The sequence below is a fragment of the Myotis myotis genome, unplaced genomic scaffold (genome assembly GCF_014108235.1).
Source record: "Myotis myotis isolate mMyoMyo1 unplaced genomic scaffold, mMyoMyo1.p scaffold_m19_p_10, whole genome shotgun sequence".
NCBI lineage: Eukaryota > Metazoa > Chordata > Mammalia > Chiroptera > Vespertilionidae > Myotis > Myotis myotis.
The window spans coordinates 65,955,401-65,977,976 of record NW_023416314.1 but is presented as its reverse complement, the minus strand read 5'-3'; the positions used below and the strand labels follow the sequence as shown (position 1 = coordinate 65,977,976).

Genomic DNA, 22,576 nt, shown 5'->3' with positions numbered 1-22,576 from the left:
ATGTTTTTGCTTTTATAATTATTTTGCTTATGCCCTGCTTTGGTTTGGGGGGAGCTCTCCCCCTTTTGGAGTATAAGCTGCCAGGACCATGTCCATTTTATTCACTCTGATATTCTTGGCATTTAACAAAATGCCTGAAAAAGTACTTATTGAATGGTTGAAATGGTGGAAGTGCAATTTCAATTCAGGTCCTTCTGGCCCTCCTTTCTCTGGTCTTTCAGCACACCACAGAGTAGCATTGTGGATAAAGGGGAGTGATACTTTTCTCACATCCTTATGGGGGGAGATGAAAGAGATGATGTACATGAAAAGGGCTAGTGCCCATGCTTAGAACATGGAAGATGCTCAATAAATGCTGTTGATTTTTACTTTTGTCCAATTAGCAATTTTCCTAAAGATCACCCTTAATACCAGTTTCTGAAATATCATAATTCCCCTTTCCTCCTGACAATTTGGGGACTATCCATGTAGACACTAGAAGGACAAAGGGCACTTCTAGGAGGCAGAATGTAGAGGCCACTCCTTGTGGGACCAAACTGTATTCGAGGGGAATAATTAAATGATGGCTTCAACATGGTTTGGACCTGTGAACAAGGCAAAAGCTAGTTCTAATGCTGCTTCCGCAATGGTCCTGGGAGGGGAGAATGAGTCTCCCTCAGAGAGGCAGAAAGCACACAGGAGAAAGATTTCTCTCGCATGGTGCTGATGAGTATTAGCAGGAAGCAGAGCTAAGAAGCTGCTACTCCTGAGAACTTTCTCCCTCATGTTAGCAGCAGGGCTTTATTTGGCGTTTCAAAGACAACGTAGAGAACGGAAGGGGGTGGTTATATTGGAAAGGGCACTTGAGTGACCTGGGAGCAAGGCGTGCCTCTGCCACGAATCACCCATGTGACCTTGGACCAGCTGCACCTAAACTCTGGGTCTGCAATCCACTGTCTTTAAAATGGAGACAATCGGAAACGATGATTTTAAATGTCATAGGGTTCTTCAGCAACTAAGAGGGAAATGGACCACAAAACGAATTCCTAGCTGCTCGTAAGTGAATGACAACCTTTTGGGTTTCACCTACTGCTGTTCTAAGAAAGTTTCAGTTCAGATGAATTTCTGTAATTGATAGCAATTGCCTCAGCTATGCTTTGTCTCAATTTAAAACACAGTTCAAATTTCATTCAGGAGCTTAGTTATGTGGAACAGAAATATTCGGGGTGCTGTGCTTGGAGCTGGCCTAGATGACAAGCCTCACCATTCCATGATGTTAGGGTATAAATCAAACCAATCCTGGTGACCTGTTGATGTCCTTAGATCCAGTCAATGTATGTTTTCTATAATCTATTTTTAAAATAAAATAAAATAAAATAAAAGGGCATGTACCTTGGTTGCGGGCACATCCCCAATAGGGGGTGTGCAGGAAGCAGCTGATCGATGTCTCTCTCTCATCGATGTTTCTAACTCTCTATCCCTCTCCCTTCCTCTCTGTAAAAAATCAATAAAATATATTTTAAAAAATGTTTGTCACATCCAGGCTCGGTACAAACACTCAACATGCACTATTTTCATTTACTTTTCTCTGCAATCTCAGGGTAGAGCAGTATTCCCAGTTTATACAGACAGTCAATAAGTGTCAGAGGAAGGAGTCAAACCCAGATGAGCTTACTGGTAAGTGACAGTATAGTACAGCAAAGCCCATGGAGTCCTTAGCTAGAGTGCCTGCTAGCTCTGTCACTTATTAGCTGAATATGCCTCTGTAAGTTGCTGAATGTGTGCCCGACTTTCTTCTTCAATATAAGGATAAAGACAGTGACTTATCTCCTGGGCATGAAGTGAGGATTATATGAACTGATATATGTAGGGCGGTTAGGACAATGCTTGGCAAAGACTAAGTGCTACACAGGCGTTGGCTCTTGTTACTGTTATCTGTGCTCTTGGCCATAAAGTTCTACTCTGAAAAGGTCCCCATCAAGCTTGTCACTTGTAGAAGCTGTATTTGCCTTCTGGCAACAAAGCTTGAAGAGAGAAAAAGGAGGCAGCTTCCTGATCAACACAGAACTCTTCTCTCCAGTGTTTCTTATATCTGGGTGTGTCTTTCTTCCTCTGACACTTAATGATTTTCCTTTAATTCCCATCAAACTGAGCATTAGATCTTCATCAAGTTGAGAGATTTAGCTACCTTCAGAAGGCCTGTGCTTTTAGGAGAATGATAGATTATGTGTCTCTCAAAACTAGGACAGGCACACGCATTTCCTTCCTTCATATTGTTAGGAGAGTAAAGGGTGAGTAGGAATATTCTGCTGGATGGGATTGTAATTTGCAGCTGAGTAAGACCGGCCACCTCTTCTCCCTGCCCCCAAGCTTCATTTATGTAGAGAATGCACAGGTAATCATTTAGTAGAACCCTTCACTGATGCTCACCGAACTTTTTTTATTTTTGTAACCTTTGACTCCTTCCTGTAAACTACAGAAGGACTAGTAGCTTTAACCAGAAGAATTTTACCAAGCCAAAAAAAAAAAAAAGCAAAATGCAGAGTATATAGAATATATAAAGCAAGGGGGAGGAGTAATTTAAGTTGGCTTCCTAGACATGAGCTTGTCTGCAGTCTGTGCACGGAGTGGGAGTAAAGGAACAAGGAGAGAAATGGAGAAGTTGGGAAAGTCTCCAGCTGCAACCTCATCAGTTTCTCCCAATCCTTGCTTTAGTTGGTTTTACTTAACTTTGTGTTACTATTGGAAATACCTGCAACAGAAAGTGTAGCAAACCTCACTGCGCAGTCCAAGAAGAAAGATTTGATATGTGGACTGTTCGTGCAGAAGTTTCAGGAGATTTGGAATGTTCATGGTTTTCTCAAGTGCCATTGTGTCTAGGCGGAGCCTTGCTGAAAATGGTCAGAGATGGACTCTCATTGAATTGGAAAACCAGGATCTGCCAAAAGTTCAATTTCAGTAGTAACAAAAGAAACTAAAATATGGCTAATTACATTATTATTTTCATGTAATAACTTAGATATTTAGTACCCACTGATGCTGAAGTTAGCAGATAGACATATGCTGACATTTTGTAATTACCACACTAAATTGGCATAAGAATTTTGGAACAGAAAGTGTTAAAAGGGGCAAAGGGAAGTAGGTGTAGATAAAAGAAACCTTGCAATATTTCCTTCTGGAATTAGCAATGTTATGATTATGTTTCTCTGTTGATTTATAGGCAATACTGTACCTGCATTCTCTGTGGCCTTGGACTATGGAAATATCCAACAATATCACAGAATTTTTCATGCTGGGACTGTCACAGAACCCAGGAATACAGCGAGTTCTTTTTGTGGTCTTCTTGGTCACTTATGTGGTCACAGTTTGTGGCAACATGCTCATTGTGGTCACCATCACCTCCAGCCCCACCCTGAATTCCCCCATGTATTTTTTCTTGGCCAACCTGTCCTTTATAGACACCTGCTATTCTTCTTCGATGGCCCCTAAACTCATTGCTGACTCCTTGTATGAGGGGAGAACCATCTCTTATGAGGGTTGCATGGCTCAGCTCTTTGGAGCCCATTTTTTGGGAGGTACTGAGATCATTCTGCTCACGGTGATGGCCTATGATCGTTACGTGGCCATCTGCAAGCCCCTGCACTACCCCGTTATCATGACCAGGCATCTCTGCGCCCTGCTGGTGGGAGTGACCTGGCTTGGGGGCTTCCTGCATTCATTGGTTCAGCTCCTCCTGGTCCTTCAGTTGCCCTTCTGTGGGCCCAACGTAATTAATCACTTTGTCTGTGACTTGTACCCCTTGCTGGAACTTGCCTGCACCAACACATACGTCACCAGTCTGCTGGTGGTTGCCAACAGTGGTGTGATCTGCCTGGTGAATTTTCTCATGCTGGCCGCCTCCTATATTGTCATCCTGCGCTCCTTGAGGTCCCACAGTGCAGAGGGGAGACGCAAGGCCCTCTCCACCTGTGGGGCCCACTTCACTGTTGTAGCGCTGTTCTTTGTGCCCTGTGTGTTTACTTATGTGCGTCCTTCATTTACTTTACCGATAGACAAAAGCATGGCAGTGTTTTATGGTATTCTGACACCTATGTTGAATCCACTCATTTATACCCTGAGAAATGATGAGGTAAAAAGTGCCATGAAAAAGCTCTTCACATAGTAAAAAATTGCAGTGGATCATGAGTGGCAAGGCAGGAAATAGAAATGAGTTTATTGCTGTGAGTGGAGCAAACCAAAACTTTTTTGTTACCGTATATCAACTTATTTAATCTTATCCATCCATGCATCATTATACACTTCTATGGTTTACTTACTCTTTTCACTTGAACTGAATACTTTGATTATAAAATGACTATATGAAATATATAGGGCATGAATGATTATTATCGTTGTTTCAGAAATTAGAAAAAATGTCTCCTGTTGTGGTTAATTGATTAATCAAGTGTCTCTAGCTTTGGTGTGCCTAAACTCAAAATCAGTTTATTTGTGATTCATCATCCAGATCTTTTAATAGCAATCCGTGTTAATATCATTTGACTTTGTGCAATAATTGTGCCATATAAATGTGAGCAAAATACAACTTAAGGCAAAAAACTTCTCACGTCACTACATATAGGAGTCTGTGTGCATCTAGGTCTGGCTTCCATTTCTTTTTCCACCTTTTGTGACATCAGCAGGCTGCTACCCTACCACAGAGAGGGTAAGATCTTGGCTCTGCAGCAAAGTCAACCTGCGTCTGATTCTTATTTCCTATGTATAAGGAAATGGCATGACCTTAAGCAAGTGACCAAACCTCTGTAGTGTCGGAAGCTTGTCTTTAAAATAAATAAAGATAATAATGTCTAAAGTGTTATTGTAAGAATTAAATTAGATAATCTATGTAAAGTTCCTAATCAGATTTCTGGCACATACACCCCAACACATTTTACCTGAGATTATTATATGTCCCTCAACTTTTTCCTAATCTTCCATGAGGTTGATTGATTAATCAAGTGTTGTTTTCTTTTGCTTTTCCATCTCTACTAAGTTTCAAATATGCCGTGCTAAGAACAGAATGGTTTATGTTTTCGCCAATGATGCAAAGCGGACTTTCATTCTTCCTCTTTATGTTTAAAACTCCAAGGGATTCTAGTATCCTGGAATCTGAAACATCCATTCATGTTCATCCCATTCTTTTCCTACTTTTACAAACTCTGACTATATCCCTTCCCAGGCTGCACCCTTTAAGACTGTAGGCTCCCATAATTTGTAATAAACTTATATTTTGTTTGACAGATAATCTGTAACTCACCATCATATCCACTTTTTCACTATGGAAAAAACTGGAAGTACTAAAAATTAGTCTTCAATAGTCAATAAATTCAGGAGATCATCAGGAAATAATGGTTTGATCCCCTAATTCTCTATCTAGCAAAAACAACTGTTGCTGAGTTCTTGGGCAAAATAAATATTGTCTTCTTTCACTTTGTCACATGCTTAAGTCTAATTAATAATCGCTACATATAAATGAGACTTTCAATTCTATACTTATTCCTTTCTGCTATTAGATAGTAAAAATATAACTAAGCTAATTTTTTTTTCAGCTAAGAAATATGAGATCATGATGAGGCTTGCTTAAAAATAGCATTTTTGCCAGCTTGACAGGATTTTATTGTGGGACTTTCTAGAAAAGCATATTTACTTTAGTTGAAATTTGAAAAGTGCCTTTATTTTCAGTACAGTTACAACCTCAGATAGCATAAAGGACTGATCCCATTGCACTTTGTGTGTGTGTGTGTGTGTGTGTGTGTGTGTGAGTGTGTGCGTATTTTTTATTTTTATTACAAACATTTTTTTTGCCCTTGTTTTTGGTTGTCAGAATCATGATTAACAATGGCCCAACTAACTTACAAATGAATTAAGGACACAAAGAAATTAATATCAGAAATTTGCTGCCTCAAAACATACAAAATAAGTACTTAGGTCATGATTTTATTCACAGAACGTGCTCAGCAAACATTAGCAATCATCATTGTATCATCATCATCTTTATTTTTACATTATCCTATTTCATTCTATCTTTCTTGGGAACTACAATTAGATTGTTAAATTTGATTTTTTAAACATACAATTGCTTGCATATATTTACAAGATGGTTACTCATAAGAAATTATGGCAGAGCATCTATTTTTCAAAGGCCTTCATATATAGTGATATCTAACCTGATAAAAGTCCCAAGAGCATGAGACATGTCAGCATCACTATTTTGGGCTCTAAGCTTTGTGCTGGTTATGCCTTAACAGATATGTCAGCCCTGCCCACAACATGTGGGCTCTTGAGGAAAAATGGTCCAAACAGGATAATTGACTGTCCCAAGTTTAATCAACTAAGAAAGGGAATAAATATCTACAGAATATCACAAGATTTTTTTTGGCTTAAATATTCCAATCACAAGGTTTATTCATTATCAGTATTCATTATTTGCTCCCAGAACTTCTTCATGACATTTTTTACTTCTGCATTTCTGAAGGTGTAGATTAAAGGGTTCAACATGGGAGTTACTATGGTGCAAAACACAGTCACGGCTTTGTCAATGGGGAAGGAGGTTAAAGGTCTCGGGTAAAGTAATGAACAAGGTACAAAGAATAAGATGACAACAGTGACATGAGAGGCACATGTAGACAGGGCTTTGTGACGCCCTTTAGAGCTGTGAGTCCTGAGGGAGCACAGGATAACAGGAAGCAACCAGCATAGAAAAAACAAGCAAGCACAGTGACCCACTGTTGGTAGTAATTAGGGCCTTCAAAGTGTGAGTGTCTGTGTAGGCTAGCTCCAGGAGAGGTATTAAATCGCACATAAAATGGTTGATGACATTAGGGCCACAGAATGGTAACTGGACTATGAACAAAACCTGGATCCCTCCATGAAGAAGCCCTAAAACTCCAGCCATTCCCACGAGAAAATCACACACAGGCTGGCTCCTGAGAGTCATAGAGTGCAAGGCCTTGCAGATGGCTACATAGCGGTCATAGGCCATGGCAATTAACAAGATGATCTCAGCTCCAGCAAAGAATTGTTCAGCAAAGAGCTGAGTCATGCAAGCATTGAAGCATATGGTGTTCTTTTCAGAGATGAAGTCAGAGATCGTTTTGGGTGCTATGGAAGAAGAGTAGAAACCATCTAAAATGGACAAATAGGACAGAAAAAAGTACATGGGCGAACTCAGGGCTGGGGTGATGAAGATGGTGACGGAGATGAGCAGGTTACCTGTCAGTGTGGTCAAGTAGATGATTAAAAACACAACAAATAAGATTTTCTGCAGTTCTGGATTCTGGGTCAGGCCCAGTAGGATGAATTCTGTTACATTGCTTGTCCTTTTCATCGATTTAGCTTGGTCCATCTGGAAAGATCACGGTATTTCTGAATGATGATATTTTAAATTCAGTACTAAAATAGTCTATCACTTCTTTAGACCTGGTCTTTGGAATTGATGGAGCTACCCCTTCCACTCACCTCTGTCATTTTGTAGATAGCTATACAGAAGAATGGAAGTAGGTTAAATTTTATCCTGTATTAATTAAATAGTGACAATACCTTACAAACACCACAATAAAAGCAAGGTGTTATTGTAAATGTTGATTTGTGGTTGACTTCCAAACTTTCTTTGTAGCTCTAAAAGTCTCATAGATGGCTTTCTTTCTCTTTTGGGGACATTTCATTAGTAACAATTATTTTGAAGGTATACATATCTATTGGCATGAATACATATAGGTTATGTGAACATAATATTCTTTTACAGATAGGAATCTCAGGAGGAAGGGAGGAGGAGGGGCAGTAAGAGATTATCCAAAGAATTGTATGCAAATATGCATAACCCATGGACACAGACAATAGTGCAGTGAAAGCCTGGCTGTGGGTGTGGGCAGGAGGTGGAGGGGGCCAATGGGGAAGAAAAGGGAACATCTGTAATACTTTCAACAATAAAGATAAATAAATTAAAAAATCTGCATGGATCCATTCAGAAATAAGCCTACAAATAACTGAATAGGAAAAAAGTCGACTGTGTATCAGATATGAAAGTACCAAGCCTTACTATATCTATATCAAATGTGTTGTGAGCTGTTATTTCTGCCAAATGATTGCACATGTACATAGAGAGCCAGAGCTTCAGATGAAGTCTTTTTCCTTCAAAATGCCAAGGAACTATCTTTATAACAGCTCATTGAGCAGCATTCACTCAACAGCCCCAGTTGCTGTGTTTGGCTTAGCATGACTCTTTCATGCTGACTCTTTCCACACCATTAAAAGTGGACATGTAAGTGGTGCAAATTTCCCTGAAAAGTTTTTAATATTTTAATTAGTCTTTCATCAAATATAGAATAATGCCCTGGATTAGATATATTATACTACTTATATTTTACAAATGGATTTAAATGAGTCATGAAGTTTCCTGTTGACATATCAGAAATAATGGGCTCACTTAAAATAATACACTTTTTTTTGCTTTTGGCATGTGTAATTAATTAGGATGAACTTGAAGTTTTCATTGCTAACTGGTGGAAATATTGAACATATACAAAAATACATTCTTTTTTTCTGGGAATGATCTATGCATGGGTTTTCTAGAATGAGTACAGGTTGTTGATACAAAAGACAATAAGGTATTTTATTCTTTCTCCCCCTCTCTCTCCTTTCTCTTGTCCCTGCCAAAACACATAACCACATATTTTTCCTATGTCAGCATCATAACCTCTAAGCTTCCATAAAGGAGAGGAAAGGTATGTTTAGTTTTTAAGAATGCTAAGTCTCTGAGTTGTTTCTTCTCTATCTATGACTCCTACAGATGTTGACTATATGGTTAATCATTCTTAATAGATTTAATTCACAAATTCTGACTTCATTGTGGCAACAGGGAAGTCATAAAGAAGAGAATTTCAAGTTATTAAAACAGAAACCTACAGAATCCATCAACTTAGTGAGACATAAATGTTAACCATAATGCTGTATAAATGGCTTCAGCAGTTCTCAGCAGTGTCTTATCTGGCAGTAGTACAGACAGTACTTTTGATTGATAGTTTCATATCATTGTGCCCAATTTCATTTTTAGAGAAAAAGATTAATCTTCAATTCACACTCTAAATACAAAAACTACTTCAGTGAAAATAAACTAAGTGAAGTCAATCTGCTTAAAATTTGGAGAAAAGGATGTAGTTATCACTAACCTGGATCTAGTTGATTGTGAGTTCCTCCGTTTGCAAATTTAGCTCCATCATTGCTTTCTTCCCCTCATGGCATGTGCCACATATCTGCAAATAGACTCCATGAGCTAACCAGCCTTGCCGGGAGCCGGTCCATCCTTGCTGTTTCAAGGGACCTGGCGTATATGGCATACTGTTCTTAATATGTTTGCTCACCTTCTTGGCACTATGTGTTTTAACCAAGGTCACCTCTCTGAGAAAGATTGTTTCCCCAGGTAGGGATTTTCCCCTGAAGTTAGGGAGGGAATAAAATCCCTTAACTAAGTGCCAGGCGGGTAATTAATCACTTTAACTATGAACAATCATGCTTAAGCTACATAATCTTTACTCCCTGGAATGCAGATAAGAAACGCCCTAACCTTTGGAATAGAGATTGATAGGATTGGAATCAACTGGTATAAATACAGATGTAACAAGACAACAGGACACAGAACCTACACACAGAACCTAGACACAGAACCTAGACACAGAACCTACACAGAACCTAGAGACAGAAGAACTTCTCTGGAGAGAACATGGCAAAAGATCCTGGACAGAAACTGGCCACAGAACCTAGAGACAGAACCTAGCGAGAGAACCTGGCTGAAGAACCTAGAGACAGAACCTGGCTACAGAACCTGGATAGAACATGGCAAGAGAACCTGACTAGAACCTGGTGACTGAACCTGGCTGGAGAACCTGGACAGAACCTGGCTGGAGAACCTAGTGAGGGAACATGGCTACAGAATCTGGCTGGAGAACCTAGTGAGAGAACCGAACCAGAACTTGGCTAGAGATCCTAACCAGAACTTCGCTGGAGATCCTGAACAGAACTTCGCTGGAGATCCTGAACAGAACTTGGCTGGAGATCCTGGCTAGAGATCCTGGCTAGGCTGCTGATCAACTGAACGCTGTCTCCGTGTCATTCCTTCTTCTCCGACTCCATCCACACCTTTGAGGATCCCTGGACCTGCTGGGGTTGGACCCCAGCACAGCCTGACACTGGAATCCTTATCTCTCTAGACCAGTGGTCGGCAAACTGCAGCCCCTTGAGTGTGGCTCTTCCACAAGATACCACGTGCGGGCACGCTCATACAGTGCGATTGAAACTTCGTGGCCACACTCAAGGGGCCAAAGAGCCGTATGTGCTCGTGAGCCACAGTTTGCCGACCACTGCTCTAGGCAATTCTCTCAATCTTGGGCATTTTAGTTTATTTTGGTTCACATTATCAGTATGACCAAGATCACTCAGAAAATGAGCTTTTTCAGTTTGGAAACTTGAGTAGTTCAAGGATTTAATTTCCCCACTTTCTTGGCTTCCTATGTATGTATAACTACATCTTTAATATATATATTTTCAGATATTTAGAACTATATTCAATCTAAATTAAAAATAATGGGAGCAATAAAAAATTCTTTAAATTAGGAAAAACTGGTATATGAAACTATAAAATGTTTAAGTGAATCAAATAAACTTAATTGGACAATATTTTCTCAAATCAGTTGTCCTAAATTTTGGTTTCCCAACAAGGTCATGAGCAATCTAGAGAGAATTCTTTTTATTCCTGATTTAAGCCTTCCTTCTAACCCCCAAAGCTTGGGACAATGTTTCCCATACTAATCTTCAGATTGTTGGTACATGGCTCTGCTGCTGTCATTTACTTAAATGTCCTTTTTTCTTTGCAATTATTTCTCACTGACTCTAGAGAAATGTTTAAATAAGCTTGCAAGAAGTGCAGGATTTGTTGCATTGACCTCTCTAGTCCTCAGAGAATTAGTAATTGGTTCTGCTGAAATATATCTTGACGCTTTAAACAAAGTCTTTCATTTACTCCCACTTGGCACCCACAAGTCTCATTGGAGGCCAGTTTTAGAAATGAAGTTGAGTTTGGTTAGACTTGTGTCTCTGGCTCTATTTTAGGTTGGGACTGGGTACAGGGAGTCGGAAAGCTCATTGTAGGGCTCTGCTGCTCATTTTGACATTGGTGAGAACCTGGCATGGGCTATGCGGTGTTGTTAGGCCTAGGTCGGAATTCAGAGACTGGATTTCTCCCTGGAAACATGCCTGTTCTGAATGGTTGTTCATGATATGGTTGCTCCAAGAATGGAAATGCTAGTGTATTCAAGGTTATGTGCCAGGTAAACCTGGGAAATAGTGACATTCCTATTAATGACTGACTGAGAAGCCTTAGATGGCAGAATTCCTAGCTGATAAAGATTGAGTGATATACAAGTCATAGATATATCTACTTCCTTTGGGGTGAATACCTAGATGACAGTCTCAAGATGTATTTGGGGGAATGTGGCTTTTCTCTCTGCCCCACAGGGAGAGCAGCTTGGGGAAATACAGTAAAGTACTATGTTTTCACATAGTAGCCAGGGAGAAAAAAAACATCCAACCAAGCACTCTTGTATAAAGACAACGTGTCAGAGGTAGAGAATGGAAACGCTATCAAAAAGAAGCTCCACTACAATCTTCTTTCTCTCTGATTCTGAGGTGATGAAGAGCTGGCTGCAGTCCAGCACAGAATCACCTTTCTTTGTTATCAACTTGTACCTTTAAACCAAATTGACACACTCCTGAAGTCCAGAACCAGAAACAGAAGCAATGCCTGTAGTTTTATCCTCAGGAATTAACAAGTTTGCTCCTGTTTGCTACCAACTCACTCAGTCTGTCCCTCTTCCCCAGTATTTTGTTATTGTGGTAAATAATATATAACAAAAATGTACTATTTCAAACATTTTTAAGTGCACAAATTGCTGTGAACACCACCACCAACCATCTCCAAAATGTTTTCATCTTCCCAACATGAAACTCTATATCCATTAAACAATTACTGCTCATTCTTCCACCTTCTTCCATCAGCCCCTGGAAACCAATATTATTATTTTCTGCTTCTATGAGTTAGATACGTCATGTAAGTGGAATTATGCAATATTTGTTTTCTTTCCTTTTTGGGGGGGTAAATGATGCCTTGTCATTTTTTCCTTTTCTATGGAATTTATTGGGTGACACTGGTTAACAAAATTATACAGGTTTCCGGTGTACAATTCCATATATCTGTATACTGTATTATGTATTCACCACCCCAAGTTAAGTCCCTGGTCATCATCATTTATCCCCCCTGTGCCTTCCTCCACTTTCCCCTAATCTCCCCTGCCAGTCACCACACTGTTGTCTGTGTCCATAAGTTTTTTTCTCTCTTTTAAAAAAATATTTTTATTAATTTCAGAGAGGAAGGGAGAGGGAGAGAGAGAGAGATAGAAACATAAATGATGAGAGAGAATCATTGACTGGCTGCCTCCTGCATCCCCCACCCCCCAACTGGGGATTGAGCCCACAAACCTGCAGCCCGGGCATGCGCCCTGACTGGGAATTGAGAATCGAATCGAACCATGACCTACTGGTTCATAGGTCCGTGCTTAATCCCTGAGCGACCCCAGCCGGCCCATGAGTTTTTTCTCTTTTTTTTCTCAATCCTTCCACCCCCTCCCCACTCAGGCCTTCAATCCCCTCACCACCCCACTCTATGAGTCTGTCTCTGTTTTGTTTGTTAGTTCATTTTGTTTTTCTCTCACTGGCTTATTTTATTTAGAATAATGACCTCAAAGTTCATCCATGTTGTCGCAAAAGGCAGGGTTTCCTTCTTTTTAAAGGCTGAATAATAGTCCATGTAAGTATGTACCACATTAAAAAAAAAATCCATGCATCTGTCAATGGACTTGTAGGTTGTTTCCACATCTTGGCTATTGTGCGTATGCTGAAATGAACATAGGAGTACAAATAATTCCTTGAAATACTGATTTCAGTATTTTTTGGATAAATACCCAGGAGTGGGATGACAGGATCATATGGAAGTTTCATTTTTAATTTTTTGAGGAACCTCCATCCTGTTTTCCATAGTGGCTGCATCAATTTACATTCCTACTAGCAGAGCACAAGGGGTCTCTTTTCTTCATATCCTTATCAATACTTAGCTCTTTGTCTTTTTGATTATAGCCATTTTAACAGATGTGAGGTGATATATCATTTTGGTTTTGATTTGAATTTTTCTCTGATTAGCGACCTTGAGCATCTTTTCATTTGCTTGTTGGTCATTTGTATATCTTCTTTGTAGTAATGTCCATTCAAGTCCTTTGTCCATTTTTAAAAAAATATATTTTATTGATTTTTTACAGAGAGGAAGGGAGAGGGATAGAGAGTTAGAAATATCGATCAGCTGCCTCCTGCACACCCTCTACTGGGGATGTGCCCACAACCAAGGTACATGCCCTTGACTGGAATCAAACCTGCAGGCTGACGCTCTATCCATTGAGCCAAACCAGTCTGCAGGCTGACGCTCTATCCACTGAGCCAAACCAGTTAGGGCCTTTGTCCATTTTTAAGTTGGGCTATTTTTGCTCTTGAGTTATATGCATTCTTATACATTGTGGATATTAACCTCTTACCAAATGTATGGTTTGCAAATAGTTTTCCCCATTCTATAGGTAGTCTTTTCACCCTCTTAATTGTTTCCTTTGTTGTATAGAAATTTTCTATTCAAATTTGAATGTGTCTTGATTATTCAGTTATTATCAACTCTCTCATTTGTACCAGATACTTTTGTTCCTATTAGCTAAGGCACAAATTCATTAAATAAAAAATTACTTTGGAGGTGAAGTGGTATATAGGATGTCTTTGAGAAAAAAGGGCTACATAAATTATTTTCTGCTTGTCAAATCTTGTGCAAGATAGCTCTCTGAATGTACCTGGAAGAATTTTATATCCCTCTATGGCTTTGGGCAGAAAAATAATTTATTTTGGAAAGAGCCCATATTACAATGTAAATGGTGCTATCTGGAATTGTGTAACACAGAAGCATTAATTTTGGAATGAGTCCTGCCTTAATGACACCCTCTCATTCCTCAAAACCCATTCATTTTTGGTTGATCCTTATCTCTTACAATAATAAATCTACTTTGACTACAGTAATTGGGATTAAAACTAAGCATTTTCAACAAAATATCCATCAGGCCTATTTGTTTAAATATTTTAATTACTTAGCCTGTTGGTTATATTATCTATACCTGAAGATTTACAGAGAATTATTCTACAGAATACACAAATTCAGAGATTTTCTATACATGTGACATTTTTATGTTGATTAGCAATGTCCCTTTGAGCAATAATTCATACATACAAAGAAGTTTCTAACTATAGGAAACTTTGGTCATCATTTAATCAAATATTGATATTTTATGAAAGAGAAACTATTGAAGATTTTAGAAAGCAAGGGGAACAAAATCTACTTAAACTCACATTATTTTGACTTCAAGACCATTATCCTTTCTATTAGTCACACTTGTTCTTAAAATATGAATAGATTTTATTTCGATTTTCTCTATTAGTTTTTGGCTCCAGAGCTTCCTCATGGCATTTTTCATCTCTGAGTTCCTGAGGGTGTAGATTAAAGGGTTAAACATGGGTGTTATCGTAGTATAAAACAGAGCCACCACTTTATCACTGGGGAAGGTGATCATGGGCCGAAGGTACACAAATATACAGGGTACAAAGAACAGGACAACTACAGTAACATGGGAGGTGCAGGTGGAGAGAGCCTTCTGCCGACCTTCAGCGCTGTGAGTTCTTAGGGAGCAAAGGATGTGGACATAAGAGGTGATAAGAATAGAAAAAATTAACATACTCATCAGCCCACTGTTGGCAGCAACAAAAAGTCCGAAGATGTGAGTGTCAGAGCAGGAGAGTTTTAGCAGAGGGAAAAGATCACAGATGAAATGGTCAATGACATTGGGGCCACAGAAGGGTAACCAGACTATAAAAAGAATTTGAATCAGAGCATGAAGAAATCCTCCGGCCCAGGCCACGGCCACCAGGAGGCCACACACATGCCTGTTCATTGTGATTGTGTAGTGCAGGGGCTTGCAGATGGCCACATAGCGGTCATAGGCCATGACTGCGAGCAGGATGATCTCAACTCCCCCAAAGAAATGTTCAGCAAAGAGCTGAGTCAGGCACCCTTTGAAGGAGATAGTTTTCTTTCCAGTGAGTAAGTCAAATATCATTTTGGGGAGCATGGCAGAAGAGCAGCAGCCATCTACAAAGGACAAGAAAGAAAGGAAAAAATACATGGGGGAGCCCAAGGCTCGGCTGGTGGTGATTGTCACTACAATGAGGAGGTTGCCTGCCACGGTGAGGAAGTAGATCACTGTGAACACAGCCAGCAAGAGTTTCTGCACATCGGGGTTCTGTGTCAGGCCAAGCAGGATGAATTCTGTCACGTTGTTCCTTCGCTCCATGAGGCCACTCTAGCATTTGGATAATTGACTTATCTGTGAACAGCACAGGGATTGCAGTTGTGGCAGATACATTTTGATCAAGCAAATACTTTCTGTCCGGATTGTTTTCTGTAAGACTGACGGAAACCCCAAGCAGATAAACCCAAGACTTTTGCTATGTATTAGTCATATAATGAATACATAGCGCTTCCTTTCTTTCTCTCCTTCCCTCTCCCCTTTCCTCCTTCCTTTCTCTCACTCACTCACTCATTCCACTCGTATACATAAACACAGTATTATGACTGCTGGTTTTACAGACATCTTTCCTGTAACGTACACAGATGGCTATTCTCCCAACAGTTGCCATAGTTTTTTACCCCATACAGAAAACACCCATAAAGGAGCAGAGGCTTGAATTCAAGAGTCTATTTCCACATGTCTCTTTTCTTGTCACTTATGCTGATGAGGATAAAAGCCAGAGTTCATTATCCTTACTATCTTTAATTTGTTTCAGGGTGAATGCAATTAGATAGTAAAGTGAATTCAATTAGATATTAGAAATGATATAGTCACATTCCAGAAAAACAGAACTGAGTGAATGTTGAGGCTCTAGTAAGATATATCTGGCAGATTGTGAGCTTATACTATATTTAAACACAACTATCTAAGGATATAATCAAACAGGAAGGAAGAAGAACATTTTGAAGAGGATGAAGCAGACAGCATGATGCAGTGCGAAGTTCCCCAGATTTATTGGAAACTTTAGAATTCACTGTTTAGAGAACTTCTGTCATGTTTAGGTTTCAGGGTCATTTTGCAAATCAAAACTCAATTTAAGGAAGACTATGAAAAATTCTCAGGATCTAATATAAAATAGCTACTTTTAAAGTGAAGAGGAAACACAAGCATCATAATTTGTTGGACAGAGTATATTCTTTATAGCCAGAATGTTTTTCATTCTGTTTTCACTGATTAGTAGCCATCTGAAGTTGTGTATAGATCTTAGTCGACTGTGCCTAAACTTTCTCATATATAAAATAGAAAAAAATAAATGGCACAGAGGTACTAAAGTATATGATTATTACATAAGCCAAAGTTTTATCCTAAAGGTAAAACATAGAGCTCTCCACACACTCTAAATTTTTGATGAAAGAATAAAAATGAACCTCTCCATATCAGTATTCTTATTCTTGAAATATTTTATTGTTATAATATTAAGAAACAAAGATAGAGAATAAATGAACTAAATATTCAACTCAAAAATATAAAATAAAACTGATGAGCATAGATAAGCTCAAGAAGAAGCAAGTATAATCAAATTGCAAAAGAACCCCATTTAAAAAATAATACTTAAAAGAATATCATGTATAGTTCATAAAATATTTTTTAATATTTGAATGGGAAGTTTTCAAATAAAGTCTTTCTCCTCATGCCATCATCAAAAGAGAGAGAGAAAGAAAACCCCAAGTACTGTGTGTTAAAGCCTTCAAATAAAACATAGATCTGTTTAAAAACAGAAAAACAAAAAAAGTAAATATATATCTAATTTCTTGGTAGGGAAAGAGCATTTTAAATGAAATGCAATGGTATAAATATGAGATAAAACTAATGGGATCAACTACATAAAAATATGGAACACACTGGAAAAGTACTTGCAACAAATATAACAGATCATCATTACTGTAGAAATTATTTTTACAAAAAAAGATCTACACACACCAGTATTAAAATAGGGGAAATAATAAAAAGAGCATTCTCAGACAAAACATTAGATATCTAAAAATTCCTCTATTTCATAAGTCATCAAAGAAATACAACTTAAAAACAGTGACATACTTCTAACTGACAAATTGGCAAAGATTTATGACAATTATATTACCCAGTGCTGGTGAGTGTGTATTGATATAGAATATTCTGGAAAGAGGTCTGATTGTATACAATAAGGGCTTTATAACTGGTCATGTCCTTTGGTCCAGTACTCCTTACGCTTAGGAATCTATTAGAGATAAAAATATAAACAAAAATTATGCTTACAGGGTGTATTTCATAATATATTTTTTATGATAGTGTAAAAGTGAAAGCATTTCAGATGTCTATGTAAAGAGGAACAACTAATGAATTATAATTATGAAATATCAGGTGGACATTAAGTTTTTTTGCAAGAATTAATGGCGTGGAAAGAGTCTTCCAATATAATATTGGGTGGCAAACAAAAATTATAAACAGTTTTTAAGTTATGATCTAAATTGTCCAAAATAACATTTATACATAGAAAAGTATTTGAAAAAAGTACACTAACGACTAATAGTGCTTATTGGAATTGTGGGTTAAGGATGATTTTTGTATTCTTTTAAAAATGTTCTGATCCAAGTTTTCTACAAAGAAATATATTACTTTTATAGTAAGTAAAATAATTTAATGATATAAATTTTATTTGCTTATCTTAAGTCTTGGTCCATAATATTCTGACTGATTTCTTAGTAGACCAAGAATGCCAGTTTCATAAAAATCATTGACAGTAGAATCACCATAGGGGAGGAGGGTGGTAGGGCTGGGTGGAAAAGGTGAAGGGATTAAGCAAAAATCACACACAAAACACCCCAACAACACAACACTTTCCACAAACAAACAAACAAACAAACTCCCCAAACAACTCATAGACACAGACAGCAGCAGCATGATGATTAACCAGAGGGGAAGGGGGGTGGGGACAGGTAGGAGAGGGTACAGTGAGGATAAATGGTGATGGAAGGAAACTTGACTTGGGGTGGTGAACACATAATACAATATACAGATGATGTATTATAGGATTGTACACCTGAAATCTATATAATTTTATTAACCAATGTCACCCCAATAAATTCAATATAAAAAACAAGGAATCACAGACTGTACCTACCTCTCAGAATGCATTTGGGATTGAAGTAACAGATCCATTCAATAACAAGACATCTTATTTGTAGAGCACACTTTGCATGGAGGTAGCAGTCACTGACCCATTGCTAATGACTGCTCTGCAGGTTCATCCATTTTTATCTTAAGTATAATGTTTCCCCCCCTCACTTAATGACCTGAAAACAATTGCTGTGACTTCCTAAGTGATCCTGAGTTTATGGGCCTGGGTTTAGTTCTGCTTTATAGGTTCACACCATCCTGTGAGTGTGAGGCACAGTATCCCAGCTCAGATAATGAATTTCTTTAGTCAGACAGCTTCCAAAGTTTAGGTTTCAAAAGAAATTGATGGGAAAAATACCAAACTGTTAGAGGACATCTCTCCAAGCCACCTTCTACTCTCTTGCCAGTCTTTCTTGGTGATCAGATGAAATATATTATAACTAGAGGCCTGATGCACGAAATTCATGCAAGGAGCTTGGCCCTTGCAGCTGCAGCCCTTGCCTTGGCCCTCGCAGCCCCAGCTTCGTTTAGAAGGTTGTACGGAAGGATGTCTAGAAGGTCATTCGGCTGTCTGGTCTAATTAGCATATTATGCTTTTATTATTATAGCTAGGCATTCGATTTGAGATCTAGCCTGATTTAAAGTCCCAGAAATATCAGACTATGTAATAGCAGAAAAGTTAGGGATTGTAAGCACCTGTAAATCAAGCAACAAATGAAAGTTGCCTTGAGTAGCAGGACCCTAAACTTAGCTCTTTTAAGCCTGCTTTTTTCAGCCTGCACTCAGCCAGGAGATAACTCCTTTGATCCAGGAGTCTGGACCTAAATGGGTTGGAAACTCAGAACCAAACAGCTTCTGTGATCTAGGGCTGGTTATGTTTATGTGGTCTTCTTGGGTTTTCCTTATAAACATTTTCACATGTGGTTTCAGGGAAATATTTAAATGGGTATTACTCAAGTGCAAGGAGTTAAGATGGCTTTTACCTCTCAACTCCCAGAGGACTAGAATTAGCAGCTCCAACCAAATCAGTTTATACTTTCTCTCTTGTGGCCATGGCATGTGTGACCACCGGGGCAGGGAGAGCCAGCTGGGTTGTGTTAGCAGCTCTCTACGATTGTGCTTATGAAGTGATTCTAGAATCTGGGACCTAAGGCACAGAATGCTCTAGTCATCAATGGGTGCATGAGCCAGCCAGGGTATCTTAAACAGTGTCAGTAACACCTGTCTCAGAGTTATAGGGAAGATTGTGCAAAGTAGCGTGAAAACCTCGTAGGCAGTGCCAAACCGCTGCTCTATGGTCGATGTCCCGAGGCTAGAAAACATGGAGGCGAGAGAAACTGCTCTTTAATAATAAATTTTGAATCAAGCTAAAGAGTAAGAGTTTTGCGGGTACTTTTATTTTTGTATTATCTTGGGCAATTCCTCAAACTCTTTATACCTGAATTCTCACATCTATAAAAAGTGCGTGATAAGGGCACCTAATGGAGGGTCTGTGAGATAAAACATAACGTGCTTAGATTAGTGGCTGGCATAGAGTAAAAGCTCAAGGTTTGTTGTCATGTCTGTTACAGGAAATCAGAGCTCATGGTGTGACCAGTTCAGATTTTTGGTAGGAATTGTCTCAATTCATCTCTCTCTCTCTCTTTCTCTCTCTTTCTCTCCCTATACCTATATACCTATATACCTATATACCTATATACCTATATACCTATATACCTATATACCTATATACCTATATACCTATATACCTATATACCTATATACCTATATACCTATATACCTATCTCTATCACTATCTCTATCATCTCTATCTCTATCTCTATCTCTATCTCTATCTCTATCTCTATCTATCTATATCTATATCTATATCATCTATATCTATATCTATTTATGTCTATATTGATAAAGTATTGGTAGAATCTGGGCAAATACCTAAATGAGGAGAAAAGAAAGACCATATTTTAAAGTATTGCATACTGATTCATAAGTCATTATAATTCTGAAGTCTTTCTATAAGTGTTTGATCTTCTTTTTACTTAAAAGTCTGACTGAAGTTGAGAATCCTTGAAAAGTTGTAAGAGATAAAGAAAATGTGGGTACAGTGAGAACTAACATGTAATGAGCATTCTGTGTTTATGTCAGTCTGCTACGTGTGGTATTTTATTGAATTCGCACATTATCTCCTTGAGAGAGGAATTACTAATTCTATTTTATGTTCAAGGAAATTGATGTTCATTGTGAGCATCATTTGACAAAGGTAAAAAAGCTAGTATTTGGTAGAGATTTGATTAAATACAAAGTGATCTAATTTCTAGGCCTGAGATCTAACAATTATGTGATAGTGGTGCATTAGACACTGATTCATGATGTGTCTCATGCACAGGGAATGAAGGGGGAGGAGATGCTGATTCAGATCAAATGTGCATTATTTAGAGGCTTTGGTTCTACCATCAGGGCAGGCCGGACACATTCCTCAGACAGATGCCATGTGCAGCAGTGACCATATAGGAGAGCCATTTCAATGGGTCAAAAGGAAGTCATGTGAAAAATGGGAAAATACTTTAAAATGAATAAAAATGAAAACAGAGCATACTATAACTGATGGGATGCATCTAAATTGATAGTTATAAATACCTATATCAATAAAAGAAGGAAGATCTCAAATTAATAATCTTACCTTCCTTATTCAGATACCAGAAAAAAGAGCCCTAATGAGTTTGGCTCAGTGGATAGAGTGTCAGCCCATGGACTGAAGGGTCAAGGGTTCGATTCTAGTCAAGGGCATGTACCTTGGTTGCAGGCTTAACCTTAGCAGGGGACGTGCAGGAGGCAGCTGATTGATGTTTCTTTCTATCCCTCTCTCTTCCTCTCTGTAAAATCAATAAAAACTATTAAAAATAAAGATATTGGAAAAAAGAGCAAAATAAAACTAAGCAAACAGAAGGAACTAACAAAGCCTCAAGCAGAAATATAACAATTAGAGAACAGAGGACAGAAAAATATCAAAACCAATAGTAGATTCTTTGAAAAGATCACCAAAAGTGACAAAATTTTATCCAAATTGACTAAAAAACGAGTTGGAGCCCTGGCTAGTGTGGCTCAGTTGGTTGGTTGTCCCATTGTTGCAGAAGACCGGAGAAAAGCCAAGCCACGTTAGAGAAAGGGAGTTACATTTTATTGATAAATCCTGTGCAGGCCCGGAGAAAAATGTGTCTTTCAAATTCTGGGCCCCCCAACATGGAGGAAACTCTCTTTATTTGTACTTTTCCCAGTCCTTTGTCTCCCAAATTTGGAATGAGACTTCTGGGCCTTCTGAGAAAGTGGGCCTACATTCTGGGAAGGGGCCATGAGACCATATCTCAAGGCCTGGCCTGGTGTCAGCACTGACAACTCTGTCTGGGGCATCGTTTACGGCCTCTCTGGAATAGGAGTAGTCTTATTTTCCTTATTATTTAAGCCAGAAGCCAGAATATCAGGGTTAAAATATATAAGATGGATGCTTCACCAGGCACTGAAAGTTTGCTGGTTCGATTCCTGTTCTGGGCACATGCCTGGGTTCCAGTCTTGATCCTCAGTGGGGGGCGCGCAGGAGGCAGCCAATGGATGTTTTGCTCTCACATAGATGTTTCTCTCTCTTTCAAAATCAATAAAAAATATTTCAAAAAATAAAAAGAGAGATGGAAGATTCCACTTAGTAAAATCAGGAATGAAACAGGGGAAATTACTAACAATCTTACAGAAATAAAAAAAGATTATAAGGTGATACTAGGAATAGTTGTTGTATACCAATAATTCATATACCATAGAAGAAATAGACAAATTCTTAGTAATACCTAAACTACTGAAACTGATGCAAATGAAATAGGTAATCTGAATATACTTATAACAAGTTAAGATATTGAAGTAGTAATTTAAAAACCTTCCCACGCAGGAAAACCCAGGCCATGATGACTTCACTTTGAAGTGAATTTGATCAAACTTTTCAAAAATTGTTTAAAGTGAATTTTATCAAACTTTTAAGAAAGAATTAACACTAATCCTTCACAAACTCTTCCAAAAAATAAGAGAAAGGAGCACTTTCCAACTCATTATATAAGATCAGTATTACCCTTTTATCCAAATTAGACAAAGATATCTCAAGAAAAGAAAACTACAACCAACATCTCATACATATAGGCACAGAAATCCTTAGTAAAATACCAGCAAAC

General features: G+C 38.4%; 3 protein-coding genes across 3 annotated transcripts; 1 reads left to right on the top strand and 2 right to left on the bottom strand.

Annotated features, from left to right (window-relative positions):
• Positions 1 to 3,235: 3,235 nt before the first annotated feature.
• LOC118664007 (olfactory receptor 4C3) lies at positions 3,236 to 4,141 on the top strand. Its single transcript, XM_036323915.1, has one exon. The coding sequence runs from the start codon at positions 3,236 to 3,238 to the stop codon at positions 4,139 to 4,141; it is 906 nt and encodes a 301-aa protein (XP_036179808.1).
• A 2,276-nt stretch (positions 4,142 to 6,417) lies between these two features.
• On the bottom strand, positions 6,418 to 7,360 carry LOC118664006 (olfactory receptor 4C45-like). Its single transcript, XM_036323914.1, is given in 2 exon segments — positions 6,418 to 6,697; positions 6,699 to 7,360. Coding segments are annotated over 2 exon segments (942 nt in total).
• Positions 7,361 to 14,492: 7,132 nt separating this feature from the next.
• On the bottom strand, positions 14,493 to 15,547 carry LOC118665496 (olfactory receptor 4C5-like). Its single transcript, XM_036326942.1, has one exon. The coding sequence runs from the start codon at positions 15,492 to 15,494 to the stop codon at positions 14,493 to 14,495; it is 1,002 nt and encodes a 333-aa protein (XP_036182835.1). The 5' UTR covers positions 15,495 to 15,547.
• Positions 15,548 to 22,576: the final 7,029 nt, after the last annotated feature.

Bases quoted from the DNA above. Each gene is read 5' to 3' on its own strand.
- LOC118665496 (XM_036326942.1), bottom strand. From the start codon at position 15,494: ATGGAGCGAAGGAACAACGTGACAGAATTCATCCTGCTTGGCCTGACA.
- LOC118664007 (XM_036323915.1), top strand. From the start codon at position 3,236: ATGGAAATATCCAACAATATCACAGAATTTTTCATGCTGGGACTGTCA.